Source organism: Dromiciops gliroides, chromosome 3 (assembly GCF_019393635.1).
Source record: "Dromiciops gliroides isolate mDroGli1 chromosome 3, mDroGli1.pri, whole genome shotgun sequence".
Lineage (NCBI taxonomy): Eukaryota > Metazoa > Chordata > Mammalia > Microbiotheria > Microbiotheriidae > Dromiciops > Dromiciops gliroides.
The window spans coordinates 323,505,240-323,524,839 of record NC_057863.1 but is presented as its reverse complement, the minus strand read 5'-3'; the positions used below and the strand labels follow the sequence as shown (position 1 = coordinate 323,524,839).

At 40.5% G+C, this 19,600-nt stretch overlaps 1 protein-coding gene across 1 annotated transcript; it reads right to left on the bottom strand.

Moving 5' to 3' along the window:
• Window positions 1-854: 854 nt before the first annotated feature.
• Window positions 855-18,141, bottom strand: TIGIT (T cell immunoreceptor with Ig and ITIM domains). The gene is given in 8 exon segments (XM_043993497.1): window positions 855-1,108; window positions 3,930-4,039; window positions 13,487-13,517; window positions 13,519-13,577; window positions 13,580-13,684; window positions 13,687-13,767; window positions 13,770-13,823; window positions 18,060-18,141. Coding segments are annotated over 8 exon segments (756 nt in total). The 3' UTR covers window positions 855-874.
• Between the last annotated feature and the right edge of the window lie 1,459 nt (window positions 18,142-19,600).

The following is a 19,600-nucleotide window of genomic DNA, read 5'->3' as shown; positions in this document are numbered from 1 at the left end:
GAAAATACAAGCTGAAACCTCCCCTATGTGTTGTCTCCCCTATTAGAAGGGGAGCTCCTTGAGAACAAGCACGATCTCACTTTCTATTTGTATTCCCAACACTCAACACTTAGCTCCGTGCTTTGTACATAGTGAGCACTTCATATTTTGTGAATTCATTAATTCATCTTCTTGTCATTTATCTTGTCACCAATCCCTTCTACCTTCTGCTATGGAGATGACCATTAAATCAATGCTACCATTGCTTCTGGAAAGGACATGTCAGCCACCTCCTGTATGTCTCCACTCACTATCCAAAGTACTTCCTCCTTGACCACCATCTGTCCCATATTAAAATATATGCTCCTTGAAGGCAAAGGTCATCTCACTTTTGTATTTGTGTTGCCAGCACCCGGCATAAGAGCTGACCCATGGTAAGGCTCAGTAAGTGTTTTTCATTCATGCATCCTCTTAATAAAATGTTTGTTGGTGATGATGGTCCTCAAGTATTTGATGATTTCCCAATAACAACCTCTGTTTCTGAAATAATGTCTCAGAAACAACAAAGAGAATTCAATTTGGGGGGCTTTCTACCCCAATGTCTACTGAGGCTAATAAGAAGCCTCACAATGGATGGGCAAGAGCGGGGTGGGATGGGGGGGGGGACGGGGGGGGGGGTCAACAACGATCATCTTTGTCCATGGTCAAACCCACAGCCATTTGTCATAATGAAATTGACTTCTCAATTTTCTCTACTCAGTCAGCTGACCGCTTTCCCACCCATCAACTTCCCCAAAAATGACACAGACAAAACGTTAATTCAAGTGGAGGTTATTCATACACATACACATATAGACAGAACACAAGGGCTGTTTTGCCAAGCACTTTTAAGGGATTATCTTGTCTCTACTGGTAAGTTAAAGCCACTCAGATTTCTATAACTAAGAACATTAAAATATTCATGAGATTGTTCTATGTCATGTTCTTGTTGATAATCTTGACTGGTGGTCATTGGTGTGGCTTCTAGTTGAAGACACCTACCAGGAGAACTCAGGCTCAACTCATTCTGTTTGAAGGGACTTCTTCCCATGAGGCCGTAATCTGCTGAATTGGTCCTGAAAGTTTTTCTCTGTAAAAACAAAAACAAAATACAATCCCAACCCCAAACTGAGTATCTGGGAGATTTGGACCTAAATTTTTCATCATTCTTCAGTTTACATAATTTTAGATGCTGTTTTTCTGTGGTTTTTCTCTTCTTAGTCACTTTCTCATTTCTCTTTCCTCCCTCTCTGAATCTCTTCTTTCTTTCTTCTATCTCGGGGGAAAAAGAGAAAAATTTCTATTTTTTCCTCTTTTATTTCTCTTTATCTCTCTCCTTTCTCCTGTCTGTCAAATGAAAGAGTTGGACTAGAGGACTTCTTCTTAGGCACCTTGAAGCTCCAAGTCGATGAGCCTTCCAATTCTACATCTTGATTCTAAGTTTGTGTATGCATATGGGGAAGGCAGTAGGGGAGGTATGTTCACTGGTTTGCAGTTTGGGGCCTGACCACAAATCTGAGAGGCAGAGTTGAAGACAACAACAGGTTTTGAAACAATCTACTACAACTAACAATAAATCGATACTTGCTCTTTGAAGGGGTGCTGTTATTATGATTTGTCCTTTATAGCCATCCTTTCACACTCAAATAATTATCATTGTATATTCTAATACAAAACAATAGAGTATAGATACAAGGGGTCAAACTCTTGGCCCCCTCAGCAAGTTACCCACAAAATTCCCAAGGGCAGCCAGGACTAGATTAAATTGTAATCAAGAAATGTTTAACAAATTTAAAAAATAAAACAATACAATATAGATAATGTTAATTTGTGGTTTTCTAAGTCAATATTCAGAGGTGGCTAGGTGTCCCAGTGGATAGTGCTAGGCCTGGAGTCAGGAAGTCCTGAGTTCAAATGTGAACTCAGACACTTACCAGCTGTGTAAAATTCTGTTTGTGTTAATCCACTGGAGAAGAAAATGGCAAACCACTTCAGTATCTTTGCCAAGAAAACCCTAAGGACAGCATTAGCATTGGTCCACCTTATTAATTTTGTCTACCTTTGTTCAGGCAGGTTTGCTAGCAGTGTTGTACAGTATTGAATCAGGAAACATGGATTTGAATACTGGTATGACATTTACTAAGTGTGCAAGTCACTCAACTTTTCTCAACCTTGGCTTTCTCATTCATAAAATGGGAATAATAATGGAATCATAGTGTCCACCTCATAGGGTTGTTATAAGAAAATTGATTTATAAACTTTAAAATATTTTATAGTTGTGACTCTAAAACTACACTAAGACTTTTGGGACACCCTATATATTTGAAACAGATTGTCCTCCATTATTCAGCCAACACCTGTTTTAGAGATAGTCATTCAAAGGATGGGTTTAGCTGCATTGAAAATTAACACAATTTAATATTTATAATCTTCAGGGTAAAAGGTCAAGACCATATGCTCAAAATGCAAATGTATATGCAGAAAGGATGTGATATCATAAGTAATTCCAGTGGCAGTACTACTGTGCTGCCCAGAATCTACTCCAGCTTAAATCTACTCCAGCTTAAATAAAAACAACCCAAACCCTCCTAACCAAAGGTGCTTATTAAATATTGGAAGGTAGACACTCAGTTTTCACAAAGGTACTTTTATGAATAAGCATTTGTCTTTTTTTTTTAACCCTTTGGTGAGGAGATTGGAGTTAAGTGACTTGCCCAGGGTCACACAGCTAGTAAGTGTCAAGTGTATGAGGCCAGATTTGAACTCAGGTCCTCCTGAATCAAGGGCCAATGCTTTATCCACTGTGCCATCTAGCTGCCCAGCATTTGTCTTTAGCTCCCATACAACTCCTGGCTACCTGAGGGAAGTACAGAAAAGGAGACAAGCTTTACAAGGTTCAGAGGTATCATGACTAAAGAGGAGCAGCCAGGAAGAACTGAGCAAGACTGGAAAGATGAGAGATGTGCAATGTGGTCCTTTCTGGAGGATACTCAGGGAGAGGAGAGAGAGACAGTAAAGATGACCCTGGTTCCTTAAACACTTTAAAGAGGAGGAAGAAGCTCACTGCTTCCTAACTAATTTTTGATTTAGTTAGCATTATTTTCATAGAAAATCTCTGAACGGGGCAGCTAGGTGGTGCAGTGGATAAAGCACTGGCCCTGTATTCAGGAGTACATGAGTTCAAGTCCGGCCTCAGACACTTAACATTTACTAGCTGTGTGACCCTGGGCAAGTCACTTAACCCCAATTGCCTCACCAAAAAAAGGAAAAAAAATTTTAAAAAGAAAAAAAAATCTCTGAACCTTAGAGTTGGAAAGGATCTCAAAAATCAAATCCAGCATACATGTGAACAGGATATCCTAGTCTACATATCCCCAACAATAGTTCCATTCAGTCACTTACTGAAAAGCTCCAACTATAAGCGATTCACTATTTTCCAGGATGGCTCATTACACTTTTGGACAGTTCTGAATGTGAGGAAGTTCATCTTTATGTTATGTCAAAATCTGCCTCTCTCCAAGGTCCATCTTTAATGACTCACCTGAAAGTCCTGCTCCTACTTCTGACCTCTGAAGTATGACAGGATAAGTCCCTTCTATATAACACATATTCAAAACACTTGAAGATAGCTATAATTTTCCTCTCTCCTCCTCACTTCTCTGCAAAATCTTCTCTTTTTATGTCTTCAAAAGGGATTAGTTTAAGGTAAAGTCATAAAGGTCCCATGACTTCCATGCACCCTGTTGAATCTCACTTTTTGACCCCTTGAGCCCTTTCCATACATTTCAGACCAATCCATAAAGTGTGCTAAGGGTCAGCATGACTTCCCTCATTGAAATGGAAACATCTCAAAGATATGGAGCTAGGGTTATCCCTCCCAGAATTATGATCCGTAAATCAGGTACATTTACCTTGGCACCCAAGATCACCAACATGATGACTGTTGCAGCAATGAGTATTATCCCTGAGACCATGACGCCAAAAGATATGCTTGAATGGGAGCTGTCCAGTGCCTCTGCTGCTGAAAGGAGGCAAAAAGGTATAAGCTGGCAGTCATAGAGCAATGGAGTCTAGTATCCCTACAAGTTCGTAGAAACAGTCTCAGAAATTAACACCAAGGGCACCTCTCTCTGCACCTGCGGAAGCCAGAATCTTTAAGTCAGTTTAGGAAGACATCATGGCCTATAATTGTGTGGGATTTGAGGGAGGATAGTGTTCTTACTGACGAGAATTAAACTCCAGTGGTTCCCTATTACCTGTAAGATTAAATACAAGGAAAAAAAAAAGAAAAAAAGAGGCATTTAGGGGGCAGCTAGGTGGCACAGTGGATAAAGCACCAGCCCTGGAGTCAGGAGGACCTGAGTTCAAAGCCAGCCTCCGACACTTGACAATTACTAGCTGTATGACCCTGGGCAAGTCACTTAATCCCAATTGCCTCACCAAAAAAAAGATTTAACTACAAGAGTCTTTGGCATTTAAAGGCTCTTCACAGCATTACCCCTTCTTATCTTTCCAGCCTTCTTCTACTTTACACATGTTCTACGATCTGGCCATACTGGCCTATTTACCATTCCTCACATGAAACTACATCTCCCATCTCTGTGCCTATGTCCTGGATGTTTCCTATACCTGGGATATTCTGGGACACCAAATATTCACTATTTACTGGATTTATCCTTGGATTTCTTCAATACTTAACTCAAATATCACCTTCTTCAGGAAGCCTTTCACACTCCTCTCCCTAGCCCCAGCTGCTTAAAGGGAAAATGCCCCCTAAGATTACTTTCTACTCTATATGTATCTTTTAGGTTCTTATTTGTGACCCTCATTAAAATATAAACTGCTTGGGGCAGCTAGGTGGAGCAGTGGATAGAGCACTGGCCCTGGAGTCAGGAGTACCTGAGTTCAAATCTGGCCTCAGACACTTAACACTTACTAGCTGTGTGACCCTGGGCAAGTCACTTAACCCCAATTGCCTCACTAAAAAAAAAAGAAAGAAAGAAAAAAGAAAAGAAAAGAAAAAAATATATAAACTGCTTGAGGGAAGGGACTGTTTACTTTGCACCTCCAGTGTTTTGAACAGTTCCTGGCACATAGTAAGTACTTGATAAATGTTTTTTCTTTGATTCTTTATTCATTTTAACATTATTTTTGTTGCGAACTTAACAATCATAAACAAATGGAAACATTTTGTTATTCAAAGAACTAAAGAGGATTTCTTACTAAACAAAATTAAAATTAGAAAGGAGAAAAGAGTAACTTAATAATGCCTTTTCCAGGGTCACTTAATTTAAAAGTCCCTTGGACATGCTAGATTGAAGTATAGTGGACTTTATTGAGGAAAAGACTTTGGAGGAGACTCATGTTGCCTCAATAGCTGTGGACACTGCAGTACACAAAGTGAGTGTGGAGAAAAACCAGGGATGCAAACCATGGTACATGTAAAAGGTGAGTTTAACTGAATTCTGCAATTGCCATAGGGCAACTAAGTCTTTTTGAAGGTAGAAAATATCCTACCTAAGATGTTATCTGAGTGTCTGATGGTTTCTGACCATCAGACTGAAAATAATATGCTATGAGATGGTGGATTTTCACCTGGAGGGCCATGAACAGTGGCATTCTCCTAGAAATGGAAGATGAACTGTAAACCCCATGAGACATGACGTTAGAGGAGAAAATAGAGAGCCAGATGATCTCTTTCAGGATTAGATGGGCAGGCTTAATGATGACAGGAGGGATGTCACAGAGGAGTGAATGATCCATATTGATGAAGACATTTTCTACCACCAGAATTGCATCATACGTTGGGGACTGGGGCATATCTACAATGAAGTCCAGTGTAACCACCCCCAGAAACAGAATAGGCTTGGTAGAGGTAGCAATAATCCTAATGACTTCTCCATGGACTCCTTGGACTAGGGGAATACCTTATAAGATTAGTTATCCCAGCAGGCATCTTTTTCTAACTGTGGTCGTCAAAGAGTATAGGTAATTATATGTATGACTTTTAAAATACTCACTTAAAAAAAAGAATGTAAGCCCTTATAAGTTGGATTATATCATTCTTTATATTTGTATCTCCAATGCCTAAAACAGTATCTGGCACACAGTAAACACTTTAAAAATGCTTGCTGATGACTTGGGGGGGGGGGAATGAGTGTTAAGTGACTTGCCCAGGTCACACAGCCAGTGAGTGTTAGTGTCTGAGGCCGGATTTGAACTCGGGTCCTCCTGAATCCAGGGCCCATGCTCTATCCACTGTGTGATTGACTTATAAAAAAATACCCACAGGGGCTGCTAGATGGAGCAGTGGATAGAGCACGGCCCTGGAGTCAGAGTACTTGAGTTCAAATCCAGCCTCAGACACTTAACACTTACTGGCTGTGTGACCCTGGCACAGTCACTTAACCCCAATTGCCCTCCCAAAATAAATAAACAAACAACTAAAATAAATAAATAAAATACCCACATAGTGAACATGATGTGCTTCTTATGAGGTCTTGCCAGGGCCTAGCTTAGTGACACAAGCAGATGTAGAAGAGACACTAGAGATTGACTTTCCTTCAGATGCAGTTCTCACACAGTAGTTTAAAAGGATATCTAGTAAGGGGCAGCTAGGTGGCACAGTGGATAGAGCACTGGCCCTGGAGTCAGGAGTACCTGAGTTCAAATCCGGCCTCAGACACTTAACACTTGCTAGCTGTGTGACCCTGGGCAAGTCACTTAACCCCCATTGCCTCACTTAAAAAAACAAAACAAAAAACAAAAGGATATCTAGTGTAGGTATTGGCATTGAGTGTCTGCTGCTGAGTCAGATATAGTATTGATGCTTGAAGATAAAGTCTGTAAAGGGCAGTTAGGGGTTACAATAGTGTACTCATCTTCCTGAGTTCAAATCCCACCTCAGACACTTACTAGCTGTGTGGCCCTGTTTGCCTCAGTTTCTTCATCTGTAAAATGAGCTGGAGAAGGAAATGGTAAATCATTTGAGTAGAATTTCAAAAGGGGTCACAAAGTGTTGACACGACTGAAAAATGGCCATACAACAGAAAGTATTTAAAGGTTGAACCTTCTTTCCTGATTGTTGATTACTGTGGTCTGACCCCATTTCATGAGATGTCTAGCCTTACTTGCTCCGGTCTTAGCTCTACTCTTCATTTCTCCATACTTCACTCTGTGACAAGCGGACTTCTCCACCCTGAAGATGTCTCTTACCTGAAACCCTCCCTTTTCGTTAGTGAGTGTCTGACCCCACACCACCATCTCATGAGCTGTCCATACCATACTTCATTAGCTCCCTACCATTCTACTTCCCAGCTCCTCCTTATGTGTTGTCTTTCTCCATTCGTATGTAAGTTCCTTGGCACATGGAGTCTTTTTCATATGTATTATATCTCCAGTGCTTACAAAGTGAACCCAGTAAATGGTCTACATTTCTGCAGGATGTAATCCTAACAGTTTACAAGTTATTTTTCCGGGCAGCTAGGTGGCACAGTGGATAATGCACTGGCCCTGGATTCAGGAGGACCTGAGTTCAAATTTGACCTCAGACACTTGACACTTACTAGCTGTGTGACCCTAGACAAGTCACTTAATCCTCATTGCTCCACAAAAAATCAAAAACAAAAGATCACTGACAAGGAATGTTCAGACTTAAGGGGAACTTAAAGCAGTCAATTGATATTCTCTAGCTAGGTAGTCACTGGCACTTACTGAGCAGCAGGGTGACATGATTAACACTATATTCTAGAAAAATCTCCTTGGAAGCTGAGTGGATGATGGATTGGAAAGGGGAGGACCTTGAGGCAGAAAAACAGAAAGCTATTCCAAGAGCCAGGTGGTGATGAGAAACTGAAAAGTGATTGTGACTGTATCAATCAGTCAATAGACATTTTTTAAAGTGTCTAATATGTGAAGACAGTCCCCGCCCTCAAAGAGCTTACAATCTAATAGAAATGAGAAATTAGAGGCTTTTAGTATAGGAAATTTTCTCCAGGACTTTAGCCAAAAAAGGAAGAGAAATAAGATGATAGCTAATGAAAATGGTAAGATCAAGTAAAGATTTTTAAAGGATAGAGACAAATAGGCATATATGTAGGCAGCAGGCAAGAGGCCAGTGGATACGGAGAGACTGAAGATAAGAGAGGATGTTGCTAGGGAGTAGATAGTGAGAAATTAAAGATAAGAGGGTATGATAGTGGGGGGCAATCTGCTGGAGAAAGGAGAAGGGAGGAGGATCAGGGGAGAGGGGTGGCTTTGGCAAAGGAGGAGATAATGAAGAAAGATGACTCAATGGTGTGAGATGAGGTGGAGGAAGAGGTAAGGGTACCTCTCAGCAAATAGTCTTGATTTGGGGAGGGGGTAAAAAAATAGGAGACAACGTCTTTGACTGAGGATGGAGGGAGGGATTGTCCTGGGAAGGCTTAAGGAAAGATGAGAATGTTTAGAACAGCTGTTGTGGAGACAGGGATATTTAATGAGCTGGGGAGGAATAGAATGTTCGTCCTGTTGCATTGAGGGTCCAGTGGGAATTAAAGAGCAGAAATTTGTATTCAACACAATCAACACAGTTCCATCATTTCCTTCAGCTCCACTCAGCAGTTCATGAATAGGAGAAAAGAAGTCAGGTGGTGGAAGTAAACCAGGTTTGGAATGCCATATTGATCTTAGGACAAGGGGGCAAAAGGTTCAAGAACAGGCAATAGAGTAGAGTTGAATTGGGATCAAGTTAGTGAAAAGAGTGGAGGTAATGGAGAGCACAGTGAGAATAAAGAACGGGGTCATTAGTCATTAAGTATAGGGGGAAATGCGATAATAAAACATTATGACCAAATGAAAAGGATTTCAGACTTCATCAATAAGGAAGTGGAACACTTGTAGATGATTACAAGATTAAGGATAATGGATAGAACACTGGCCCTGGAGTCAGGAGGACCTGAGTTCAAACCCTGCCTCAGACACTTAACACTTACTAGCTGTGTGACCCTAGGCAAGTCACTTAACCCCAATTGCCTCAGAAAAACCCCAACAACAACAACAAGATTAAGGATAAGACTATGTCTGTGTATAGCTAAGGGGAAGGATAGGAACTGAATAGATTAAGGAAATGAGAAGTTGGGTATTTGAGGAAGTATCAATGTGATATAGTGGGAAAATGGGGTACGGGTTGGGGTTGGGGTTCTTGGGAATTCCTCTTTAAAGAATTACACCCTCTTGCACACAAAACTTAGTTAGAACAAGGTGATAGTTTATTTAGGAGCAAGGGAAGGGAAGGGTGGGGGGAGGGAAACCATGAAAGAAATCCTTAGACTTTTCATGGGGAGATTTGACATAAAGCACATGGCTCAGAGGTACCAAATCTCCTCGAACAGGAGACCGGAAGGTACTTTTATAGAGGACTGATGGGGGTGGCCCATCTGCCCGTGAAAAGTTCCTTTAGTGAGAGAGGACCATCCCCCACTGGTGGTAGCTGGGGGAATTGGGTGAGCAGTGGAGGACCATCCCCCACTGGTAGTGACTAAAGGAATTGGGTGAGGGGTGGCTATGGATCCCTCTTCAGAACACAAAGGCCACAGCCCCACCCAAACTTATCTCCCCAGGATAAGGGAGACCGGAATGAAGGGTAGGAATCCCAAGCTAGCTCAGTCCGATTTGGTTCCTCTAGGCGTTATCTGTCCTCTGGTTTAGTTTCTCAAGGAGAAGATTCCTCGGTGTGCCCCAGAGAAATTCTGGGGTGCTCTGCGCCCCATGACAAATGTGTATTTGTAGTCTTCTAGTTTGAGGACAGCAAATGGAGAAGAGAGAAAAACTGTGATGCAGATACTGAATTTATTAAGGAAGGAAGGAAAATGCCATGGAGGTCAATAGATAGCAACGATCAAGATCTAAATTTGATGATAAAGTTGGATTGAACATGAGAGAAATAATTATTATTTTGTTTTGTTTTGTTTTTGTTTTTGTTTTTTGGTGAGGCAATTGGGGTTAAGTGACTTGCCCAGGGTCACACAGCTAGTAAGTGTTAAGTGTCTGAGGCCATATTTGAACTCAGGTCCTCCTGACTCCAGGGCCGGTACTCTATCCACTGTGCCACCTAGCTGCCCAGAAATAATTATTAATAATCAATTAATATCAGGGGATCTAGAGATTTTTTCCCCTTTCTTTTTCCTCATTCTCTGCTAGGTTAAAGCAACCTCTGAAGGACAAGGCGGATGAGATTGAGTTACCATTTTCCTCAATCTTGGGGAGACCCCACCCAATTGGGACATAAGTGGCTTCTTTGGAGGTAGATCCCTTTGTCTAGATTTCCTGAGGCTGGGGCGGTCTGGGTAGATATGAATAGAAGTGACATAATCAAAGTCTCATTCCCAGCCCCTCATTAGAATAAGCCCCAAGGGGTTTCTAAGACAAGGTAGTAGAAGGAATATGGACAAAGCAACTACAAAGGAAGAGTATCCGTGGGGTAGCTAGGTGGCTACAGTGGATAAAGAACCCGCCCTGGATTCAGGAGGACCTGAGTTCAAATTTGACCTCAGGCACTTGACACTTACTAGCTGTGTGACCCTGGGCAAGTCACTTAACCCTCATTGCCCGTGCAAAAAAAAGAAAGAAAGAAAGAAAGAAAGAAAGAAAGAAAGAAAGAAAGAAAGAAAGAAAGAAAGAAAAGAAAAGAAAAGAAAAGAAAAGAAAAGAAAGGAGTATCCAAAGTCTTCCACCACAACCAGTGGGTCAAAAGGTTTGAGGAGGGGCAGCTAGGTAGTGCAGTAGATAGAGCACCAGCCCTGGATTCAGGAGGACCTGAGTTCAAATTCAGCCTCAGATACTTAACACTTACTAGCTGTGTGACCCTGGGCAAGTCACTTAACCCCAATTGCCTCACCCAAAAGAAAAAAATTTTTAAAGGTATGAGGAAAAATGTAGCTAGTGCTGGAAAAGGTGGTCAGAAATGCCATGACATAAGGAGGGAGCCATATCTCAGGGAGGACCAGAACATGAAAGAGTTAAAAAGGAAGAGGTTTAAGATGAAATGAAGTTTTTTAATTGTAGAGCAGACATTCCAGAGGGTGCAGGGGCAGGAGATTTAGGGTGAAAATTGAGGAGGGAAGTGGTATCATGGTTCAGGTAGATAACTGTGAAGGAGTAATAAATTGACAATAGGGAACAAGGTTTTACATCATCAACTGCGGGTCCTGGAATCACTGGAATGAGCCAAGTATGACCAATGATAATTGATCAGGCAGCATACCAGTAGTTGGAGAGAGGTCCATTGAGAGAAACACATGAAGATTAAAATCCTCCCTTGAATTTCAGCTTCTTGGGCAGATGGTTATGTCTCTACTATGAGACCCAGGAAGCCTACTTCATAGCAAGCAGGCAGGTGGTGGCATGAGAGGTAGGGAGCCCAGCTAGGAGTCAAGAATTGGAAAAATCCCTGGAGTTGAGAGATCCAGTGGTCTTATCCCAGAATACAAGCTGACCTGGAAATGGTCCTGGGACAGAACCCCACTGAAGAGGGAGGCAGGAAGTGATTCTGAGACACAGCATTGGAGATGATCTTATCCCCAGTGAGCCAAGTAGGAAGGGCTTGAGACCACAAAAGCATTTGTTAGAGAATAACTGGGCCTTAAGCAGATGCCTTCCCAGAGTCTCTCAATCTGCACCAAGTGCTTGGCTACCTCTCCATTCCTTTTATAATGGAAACTTCTCCAGCCTTCCCTATTAAGACAAGAATTTTTCACCCGTGGTCCACAGGTCAACCAAAGGCCCATAGATGGACTTAAGGGGATGAGAAAACTTGGATAAGAAAAAAAAAATACATCTTTATTTTCACTAACTTTTGGTTTCCTTTGCAGACCTCTGTATTTTATTTAATGCATTCAAAAACATTATTCTGAAAAGGGCTTCACTAGACTGCCAAAGGGGTCCATGACACAAAGAAAGGATAAAATCCCCTGGATTAAAGTATTAAAAAGTTGCTATCTGTATTAGTGGAAAGAATACCCACATTGACAAAATCATAGATTAAGACACCAACTCTATTAAGCATTTATTAAGCACCACTATGCACCCAGAAGAAATGTTAGAGACACACATTTAGAGACATCACCACTCAAAATGTTCACTTGAACTATTTGTGCCTGACCTGTGGTAGAGCCTTCTAACCTCATATCTGTCTGATAAGTCACAGTCAGACACACGTATCTTGATGTCAACATGGTGATGTCCTCTTTGAGCATGAAGGACAACAATCAATAGTCATTGGAGGTACAAAAAAGACTGATAACAACAACAATAATATTAATGTTTTGACTTTCCTTCAGCCTGATTTCTTTCTTTCTTTTTTTTTTTTCAGGGCAATGAGGGTTAAGTGACTTGCCCAGGGTCACACATCTAGTAAGTGTCAAGTGTCTGAGGCCAGATTTGAACTCAGGTTCTCCTGAATTCAGGGCTGGTGCTTTATCCACTGTGCTACCTAGCTGCCCCCAGCCTGATTTCTTTTAGGCACACTTAAGGCATCTATAAATCTAATTTGCTTTTTAAATATATAATTAAATCATGTATCATTAGATATGTGACCCCATTAGTGTAACTAGTCCCTCCACCACATCTTCCATCCTATACAATTCTCATCCATGGCTTTCTCTAAATCTTCCAGAGGAGAGACACTAAACACAGTGGAGGCCCAATTATTGAAGGAATCCATGTAGCATTCTGGCTATCCATCCACTGTCTCTCATTCATGACACACAGCCAATCCCACTGCCTTTGCTGGTTGGGCATGTACTTAATGATTTATTTCCTGAGCACATCACTAGTAATATGCTATAGCCAGCCTGCACCTACCAGATCTCTCTTGAGATAACATATGCTTGTGAGTCTTTATAAACCTTAAACTACCATAGCAATGGCACTGAACTGGGATTTAGAAGCTGTATGTTCAACTTTTGGCTTTATCAAATGTGATACTATTTGCACAAGTGCTTAGCACAGTGTCTGACACATAGTCGGCACTATATAAACACTCATTCCTTTCTCTCCCCCCCCCCACTCCCCTTACCACAAATTAATAAGCTGTGCACTCCTAAGAAATCACTTCATCTCTCTTGGTCATGATTTTCTTCCCAGTAAAATAAAGGGACTGGACTTGATGGTCACCAGGTGTCATTCTAGTCCTTTAAGGTGGTGCAGTAGATAAAGCACCGGCCCTGGATTCAGGAGGACCTGAGTTCAAATCTGGCCTCAGACACACTTGACACTTACTAGCTGCATGAACTTTGGGCAAGTCACTTAACCCTCATTGCCCCGCAAAAAAAAAAAAAAAATACAAAGACTTATTCATGCCTTTTGCCTTAGAGTGCTCTTTGGTGAGGGATGGGGAAGACAAGGTGGAGAGGATGCTTTATCTGCATGGAATAAGGATCCTTAGGATGTCTTGAATTTAAATGACAATAAGTATAGTTCATCATCTTACCTGAATCTCCTGGATGGCTTGGTTCTGTGACTTTCCAGGAAAATTTTCCCTTTGTAAATCCCATCAGGAAAGGTGTGAAAGTCACAGTGTACTCCCCAGTGTCATTGGCAGATAAAGACAGGAGAGTGATGCCGTGCCTGGAGCCAAGTTCACCTTCTTTCTGAGGCGGGGTCAATAAAGGTCCATAAGCAGAGTCATGATAGCAAGAAGTTGGTCACTCCTCTTCCAGGTGTACCTGTGAGACCTCAGCTGTGTATAGGAGAGGTGACATTGCAAAGTACTGAGGCACCTTCATCTGCTGACATTGTCTGAGTTAAAATTCTCCCAATCACAGCCCCTGGAGGGTAAAGAAAGATGTAAGTTCCTGTTAGAGCCTGGAGAGTAGTACTTGCCTTATTAACAAGTCCTCCTTTGCCTAGCTGTAGAAATTTAACTAAAGAATGGAGGGGGGGCGGCTAGGTGGCGCAGTGGAAAAGCACCAGCCCTGGATTCAGGAGTACCTGAGTTCAAATCCGGCCTCAGACACTTGACACTTACTAGCTGTGTGATCCTGGTCAAGTCACTTAACCCCCATTGCCCCACAAAAAACAAAACAAAAAACAAAGAAGAATGGAAGTGAGAAGGGGGGTGGGGGTGGGGATATCACAATTGTAAAAATGGACACTATTATGTACAGCTATGTGCTAACAAAACCCACACTATAAAAGAAATGGAAGATTTCTGGGAAGATAGAGGAGGAGTCAAAGGTCATGAGGGAATCTACTTCCTTAATATCCTTTCAAAACAACAATTGAAATGCAAAGGGAAAAGAGCCATACTTACCCCACACACACACACACACAAAAAAAAAACCAACCCAAAAACCCAAGATAAAATTGGTTTTCATAAAAGGAATAATAAAAGAAATGAGCAAACAAAAGAAAAGTTCCAACATGAGGAATAAATATCATGGATTAAAAGAAACTGAAACCAAAATGCCAGAAGGAAAAAATAATGAATTAACACCCCAGAAACAAAGCTGGAATGATTGCAAGACATATTAATGTGGAAAATAAAAACACAGAAGGAAATAGAGGAAGAAATGAAAATAGTAAAATTAACACAAGATGAAATAAAAATCAAGACAAGATGATGATGAATTTCAACAGCTTGGAAATATCGATGGGGGATATGAAAGAAAAAAAATGGATTCGTTGTGACAAATAACTTACTGGAGTAAAGAATGGTTTAAAAAGTTGGAAGGAAAGGGAGGAAATAGCAAAAATCTACCCAAATGGAAAAATGCTTAGAAATTTTGCAAACAAAGATGACAGATCAGTAGACTAGAGCTTGGAAAGTTATCAGGATTACCCCTAAATGAGAAGAAATAAAAAATGTGACCAGTGTATTTCAGAAAAGTAAATAAATATTTCCAGAAATATTAGGAAAATGGGCCATTTTCATATTGACAGAATTCACAGACTACCCATAAGGATGATCCACAGATTCAACTCACTCAAACACATCATAATCAAACTTCACAATTATAATGAGAAGGAAAAGATTTTCCATGCAGATGCAAGGACTATCAGAACATATCACAAAATATCCTTCCAAATTGTACAAAATTTGGGGCAGCTAGATGGAGCAGTGGATAAAGCACCAGCCTTGGATTCAGGAGGACCTGAGTTCAAATCTGGCCTCAGACACTTGGACACTTACTGGCTGTGTGACCCTGGGCAAGTCATTTAACCCTCATTGCCCTGCAAAAAAAGAGAAAAAAAAGGTATATATACTTCAATGCTAAACATATGTACACCAAGTGGTATAGCATCCAGATTCTTAGAGAAGTTAAATGAGTTACAAATTGTACAAGATTTATTTGCTCAAGATAAGCAATAACTGAATGAGCTGGAATATGATACAGTGACAATTAATGGAAATAGTACTTCATCCCCAATCCAGCCACCAAACCAAGCTAAACATAATTTTGAAGACAAAATATTTAAGGATACACAGGAATTTCAAGAATATATGGTAAGGGGGCAGCTAGGTGGCACAGTGGATAGAGCACTGGCCCTGGAGTCAGGAGTACCTGAGTTCAAATCCGGCCTCAGACACTTAACACTTACTAGCTGTGTGACCTTAGGCAAGTCACTTGACCCCAATTGCCTCACTAAAAAAAAAAAAAAAGAATATATGGTGAGCAAAGTTAGCCTTATGATTTGAGTGGAAATTTATAGAGGCTGAGAAAGGAGATGGTGTTGAGTTTAAAATTTTTTTGAGCAGGAGGCATCGAAGTAGTACAGTGGATAGAGCTCGGTTCTGGAGTCAGGAAGACCTAAGTTCAAATTGGGCCTCAGACACTTACTAACTGTGTGACCCTGGGCAAGTCATTTAACCTCTATTTGCCACAGTTTCCTCAACTGTAAACTGGACATACATTATGTCTGAAATGCTGTCTCTCCTCTGCCTCCTAGCTTCAAGACTCAGCTCAAATTCTATCTGCAAGGGGGCAGCTAGGTGGCACAATAGATAAAGCACCAACCCTGGATTCAGGAGAACCTGAGTTCAAATTTGACCTCAGACACTTGACACTTACTAGCTGTGTGAACCTGGGCAAGTCACCACTTAACCCTTATTGCCCTGGCCGAGAGAGAGAGAGAGAGAGAGAGAGAGAGAGAGAGAGAGAGAGAGAGAGAGAGAGAGGAGGTAAACTATAACCATTTAAAAGGATTTAGTCTTCTTTTTTTTGGGGGGGGGCAGTGAGGGTTAAGTGACTTGCCCAGGGTTACACAGCTAGTAAGTGAGTGTCAAGTGTCTGAGGCTGGATTTGAACTTAGGAACTTCTGAATCCAAGGCCAGTGCTTTATCCACTGCGCCACTTAGCTGCCCCCCCATTTAGTCATTTTTAATTGATGATTTTCTTCAAAGAAGGTGGGAAATTACCGCATCTGACAATCTCAAAAGCAAAAGTCCTTTGCTATCACTGTAATAAAAAGGAAATAAGCGTCAGGAAATCACGAATTAGTAGACTTTAATTAAATTGGATGTTTATTTGTTTTGTTAAATGGCTGTAGTAGAAATTCCTACAGAAAATGAATGGAATTTTCAGTGAAACAATATCAAAAACAAACATAGAAGAGGGAAATGCCAGGAGAGAAATAAAAATGAGCATTTATAACAATAAATGCAAACGGTCTGAATTCCATGATGCAGTGGAAAGAATGTTAGATTTGGAATCAAAGGACCTTCATTCAAGCCCTAGCCCTTTCACTTGAGACCTGTCTGACCCTGGATAGTTCATTTAATTCCTCAAGGCTTCAACTTGCCATCCTCTAAAAAGAGTGGTAAGAGTAAATGACCTTTAAAGTCCCTTCCTGCCCAAGATCAATGATTTTATGACCACTTGAGGGTTAGGGGGTTTTTTTTTTGGGAGGGGGGGCTGGGCAATGAGGGTTAAGTGACTTGCCCAGGGTCACACAGCTAGTAATTGTCAAATGTCTGAGGCAGGATTTAAACTCAGGTTCTCCTGAATCCAGGGCCAGGGCTTTAGCCACTGTGCCACCTAGCTGCCCCCCTCTTGAGGGTTTTTAAAATTCAATCTTATTTTATTTTCAGGTCCATATTTTCTCCCGCACTTGAGAAAACAAGAAAAAAACAACATTAAAAACATGTATATTGGGGCAGCTAGATGGTGCAGTGGATAGAGCACTGGCCCTGGATTCAGGAGTACCTAAGTTCAAATCCGGCCTCAGACACTTAACACTTACTAGCTGTGTGACCCTGGGCAAGTCACTTAACCCCAATTGCCCCACAAAAAAAAAAAAAAACCACCAATGTATATTCAAGTAAAACAAATTCCTACCTTGGCCATATCAATAAAAAAAATATGCCCCAGGCTGCACTGAGTCATGGCCTCTCCATCTGGAGGTGGGTAGCATGTTTTGTTTATGCTGTTGTTGAGTCAACTCTTCATGACCCCATAGATACTGGAATGGTTTTCCATTTCCTTCTTTAGTTCATTTTACAGATGAGGAAACTGAGGCAAACAGGGTTAAATGTCTTGCCCAAGGTCATACAGCTAGTATCTGAGGTCAGATTTGAACTCAGGTCCCCTTGATTCCAGGGCCAGTGCTCTATCCACTATATCACCTACCTGCCTTCTTTATGTCTAGGTATGACTTCTTATGAAAAGAAAAAGAATTGCGTTACAAAATGAATTTTTGAATGTATTATTTTAAAATTTTATTTATTTTAAATATTAATATGCTGGCTGTAAAAAATAAATTTAATGCAAAAAGACATAGAGTGACTAAAGTTAAGAGCTTGGTCAAGATTATTATATTGTTGCTTCTATGCTTTGATTGATCTGGGAATGCAGAGGATTCTCCCTCCAAAAGTGTGAACTCTAACTCATCTACTACTTCGTATCCTGTGCTACTCTTATCTGTGTTCCTCCACTGAGGTTTCACATGCTAGGGTCGTTCCTCTAGAATTCTTGACATTGTGTACATAGCAGTAGAGTGTTTGACCTATGCATCATCTGTCTGTAGCCCTTACCACATGACTGGCTGACCTCTTCCAGGCATACATCTCTCTTTGACGACATCTTTCACACCATTTCTCCTGTTTAATTCTTCATTAGCGATGTATTGCAGCTTGCTCGCTCCCATCATGCATCTTTCCATTGCCCTCTAGGTAACCCTCAACTTTAATTCTTCAGAGACTATGGTATTGCATGATTTGCAGCAATTTTTTAAAAGCAGGAGTGACAGTAATGATAACACTGAAGGTTGAATTCTACCCAGACATCAAAAGAGAGACAGACAAGGGTATTATACAATAGTGAAAGGAAGAATAAATAATGAATATATAACAATTTTTAACTTATATGCTCCAAACAATTCAACAGTTAAATTCATAAAAGAAAGGTTAACAGTAATAGAAAAAGAACTATACAAAGATATAATAATAGTAGGGGACTTCAACACTCAATTGTCAGAATGACAATATAGTAAAAAGATTGACACTGAGGAAATGGAAGATCTGACAGGCTTATTAAGTGTTAAGAAAGCTAGAAATAACACATATATGGAGATAATTAAATGGCAGAAGCAGGGAATACACATGCTTATTGAATGTACATTGAACTCTAACAAAATTTGATTATGTACTTATTCATAGCCCAGTGGGTATAGTTCCAAAAGCAGTATAACTGGAGTCAAAAGATTGGGTTTGAATCCTGTCTCTGCTGCTTATTTTGTGAGTGACCTTAAGACTTAAGAAGGTCACTTAATCTACCTGGGCCTCAGTTTCCTCATCTGTAAAATAATGGGGTTAGATTATATAGTCTCTAAAATCCCTCCTAAATTTAGAATCCTATGATGTATGACCCCTTATGACCCAGTTCAGTAGTCATGTCTCTCTTTGTGATCTCATTTGGGGTTTTCTTGGCAAAGATACTGGAGTGGTTTGCCATTTATTTCTCCAGCTCATTTTACACATAAGGAAACTGAGGCAAATAGGGTTAAGTGACTTGCCCAGGATCACATGGCTAGTGTCTGAGGCCAAATTTGAACTCAGGTCTGCCTGACTCAACACCTGGTACTCTTATCCACTGTGCCACCAGGCTGCCACCTCTTATGACCTAAACCTTTGATAAATTCAACAAGGTAAAAATTATACATGCTATATTTTCATACCATAATGCAACAAAATTTAAAAATAAACAAACTGAGTCACAGATACAAAGACACATGGGAATTTTTAAAAATCTATTAAATATTAATTTGTTGCAGAAAAACAAGAAAAAGATAAATGAGTATTTAACAATACCAATAATACTACATATCAAGACCTATGGGATGTACCAAAGCTGATCTTTGAAGTAACTATGTAGCATCAAATGCTAGCACTAATAAGAGACAAAAAGAAAAATTAAATGCACTATCTGAACTTTAACATCCCAGAAAAGGAATAAAGCAAGAGCCCCAAAGAAGTTATAAAAAGTGAGAAAATGTTAAGAGCAGAAACAAATAGAATAGAAAATGTAAAACTAATACTCCAATAGCTCTGTGATGACATTGCTGCAGGTTCTCTCCATCTCATTCAGTGTCATTCTTGTCCTTAATT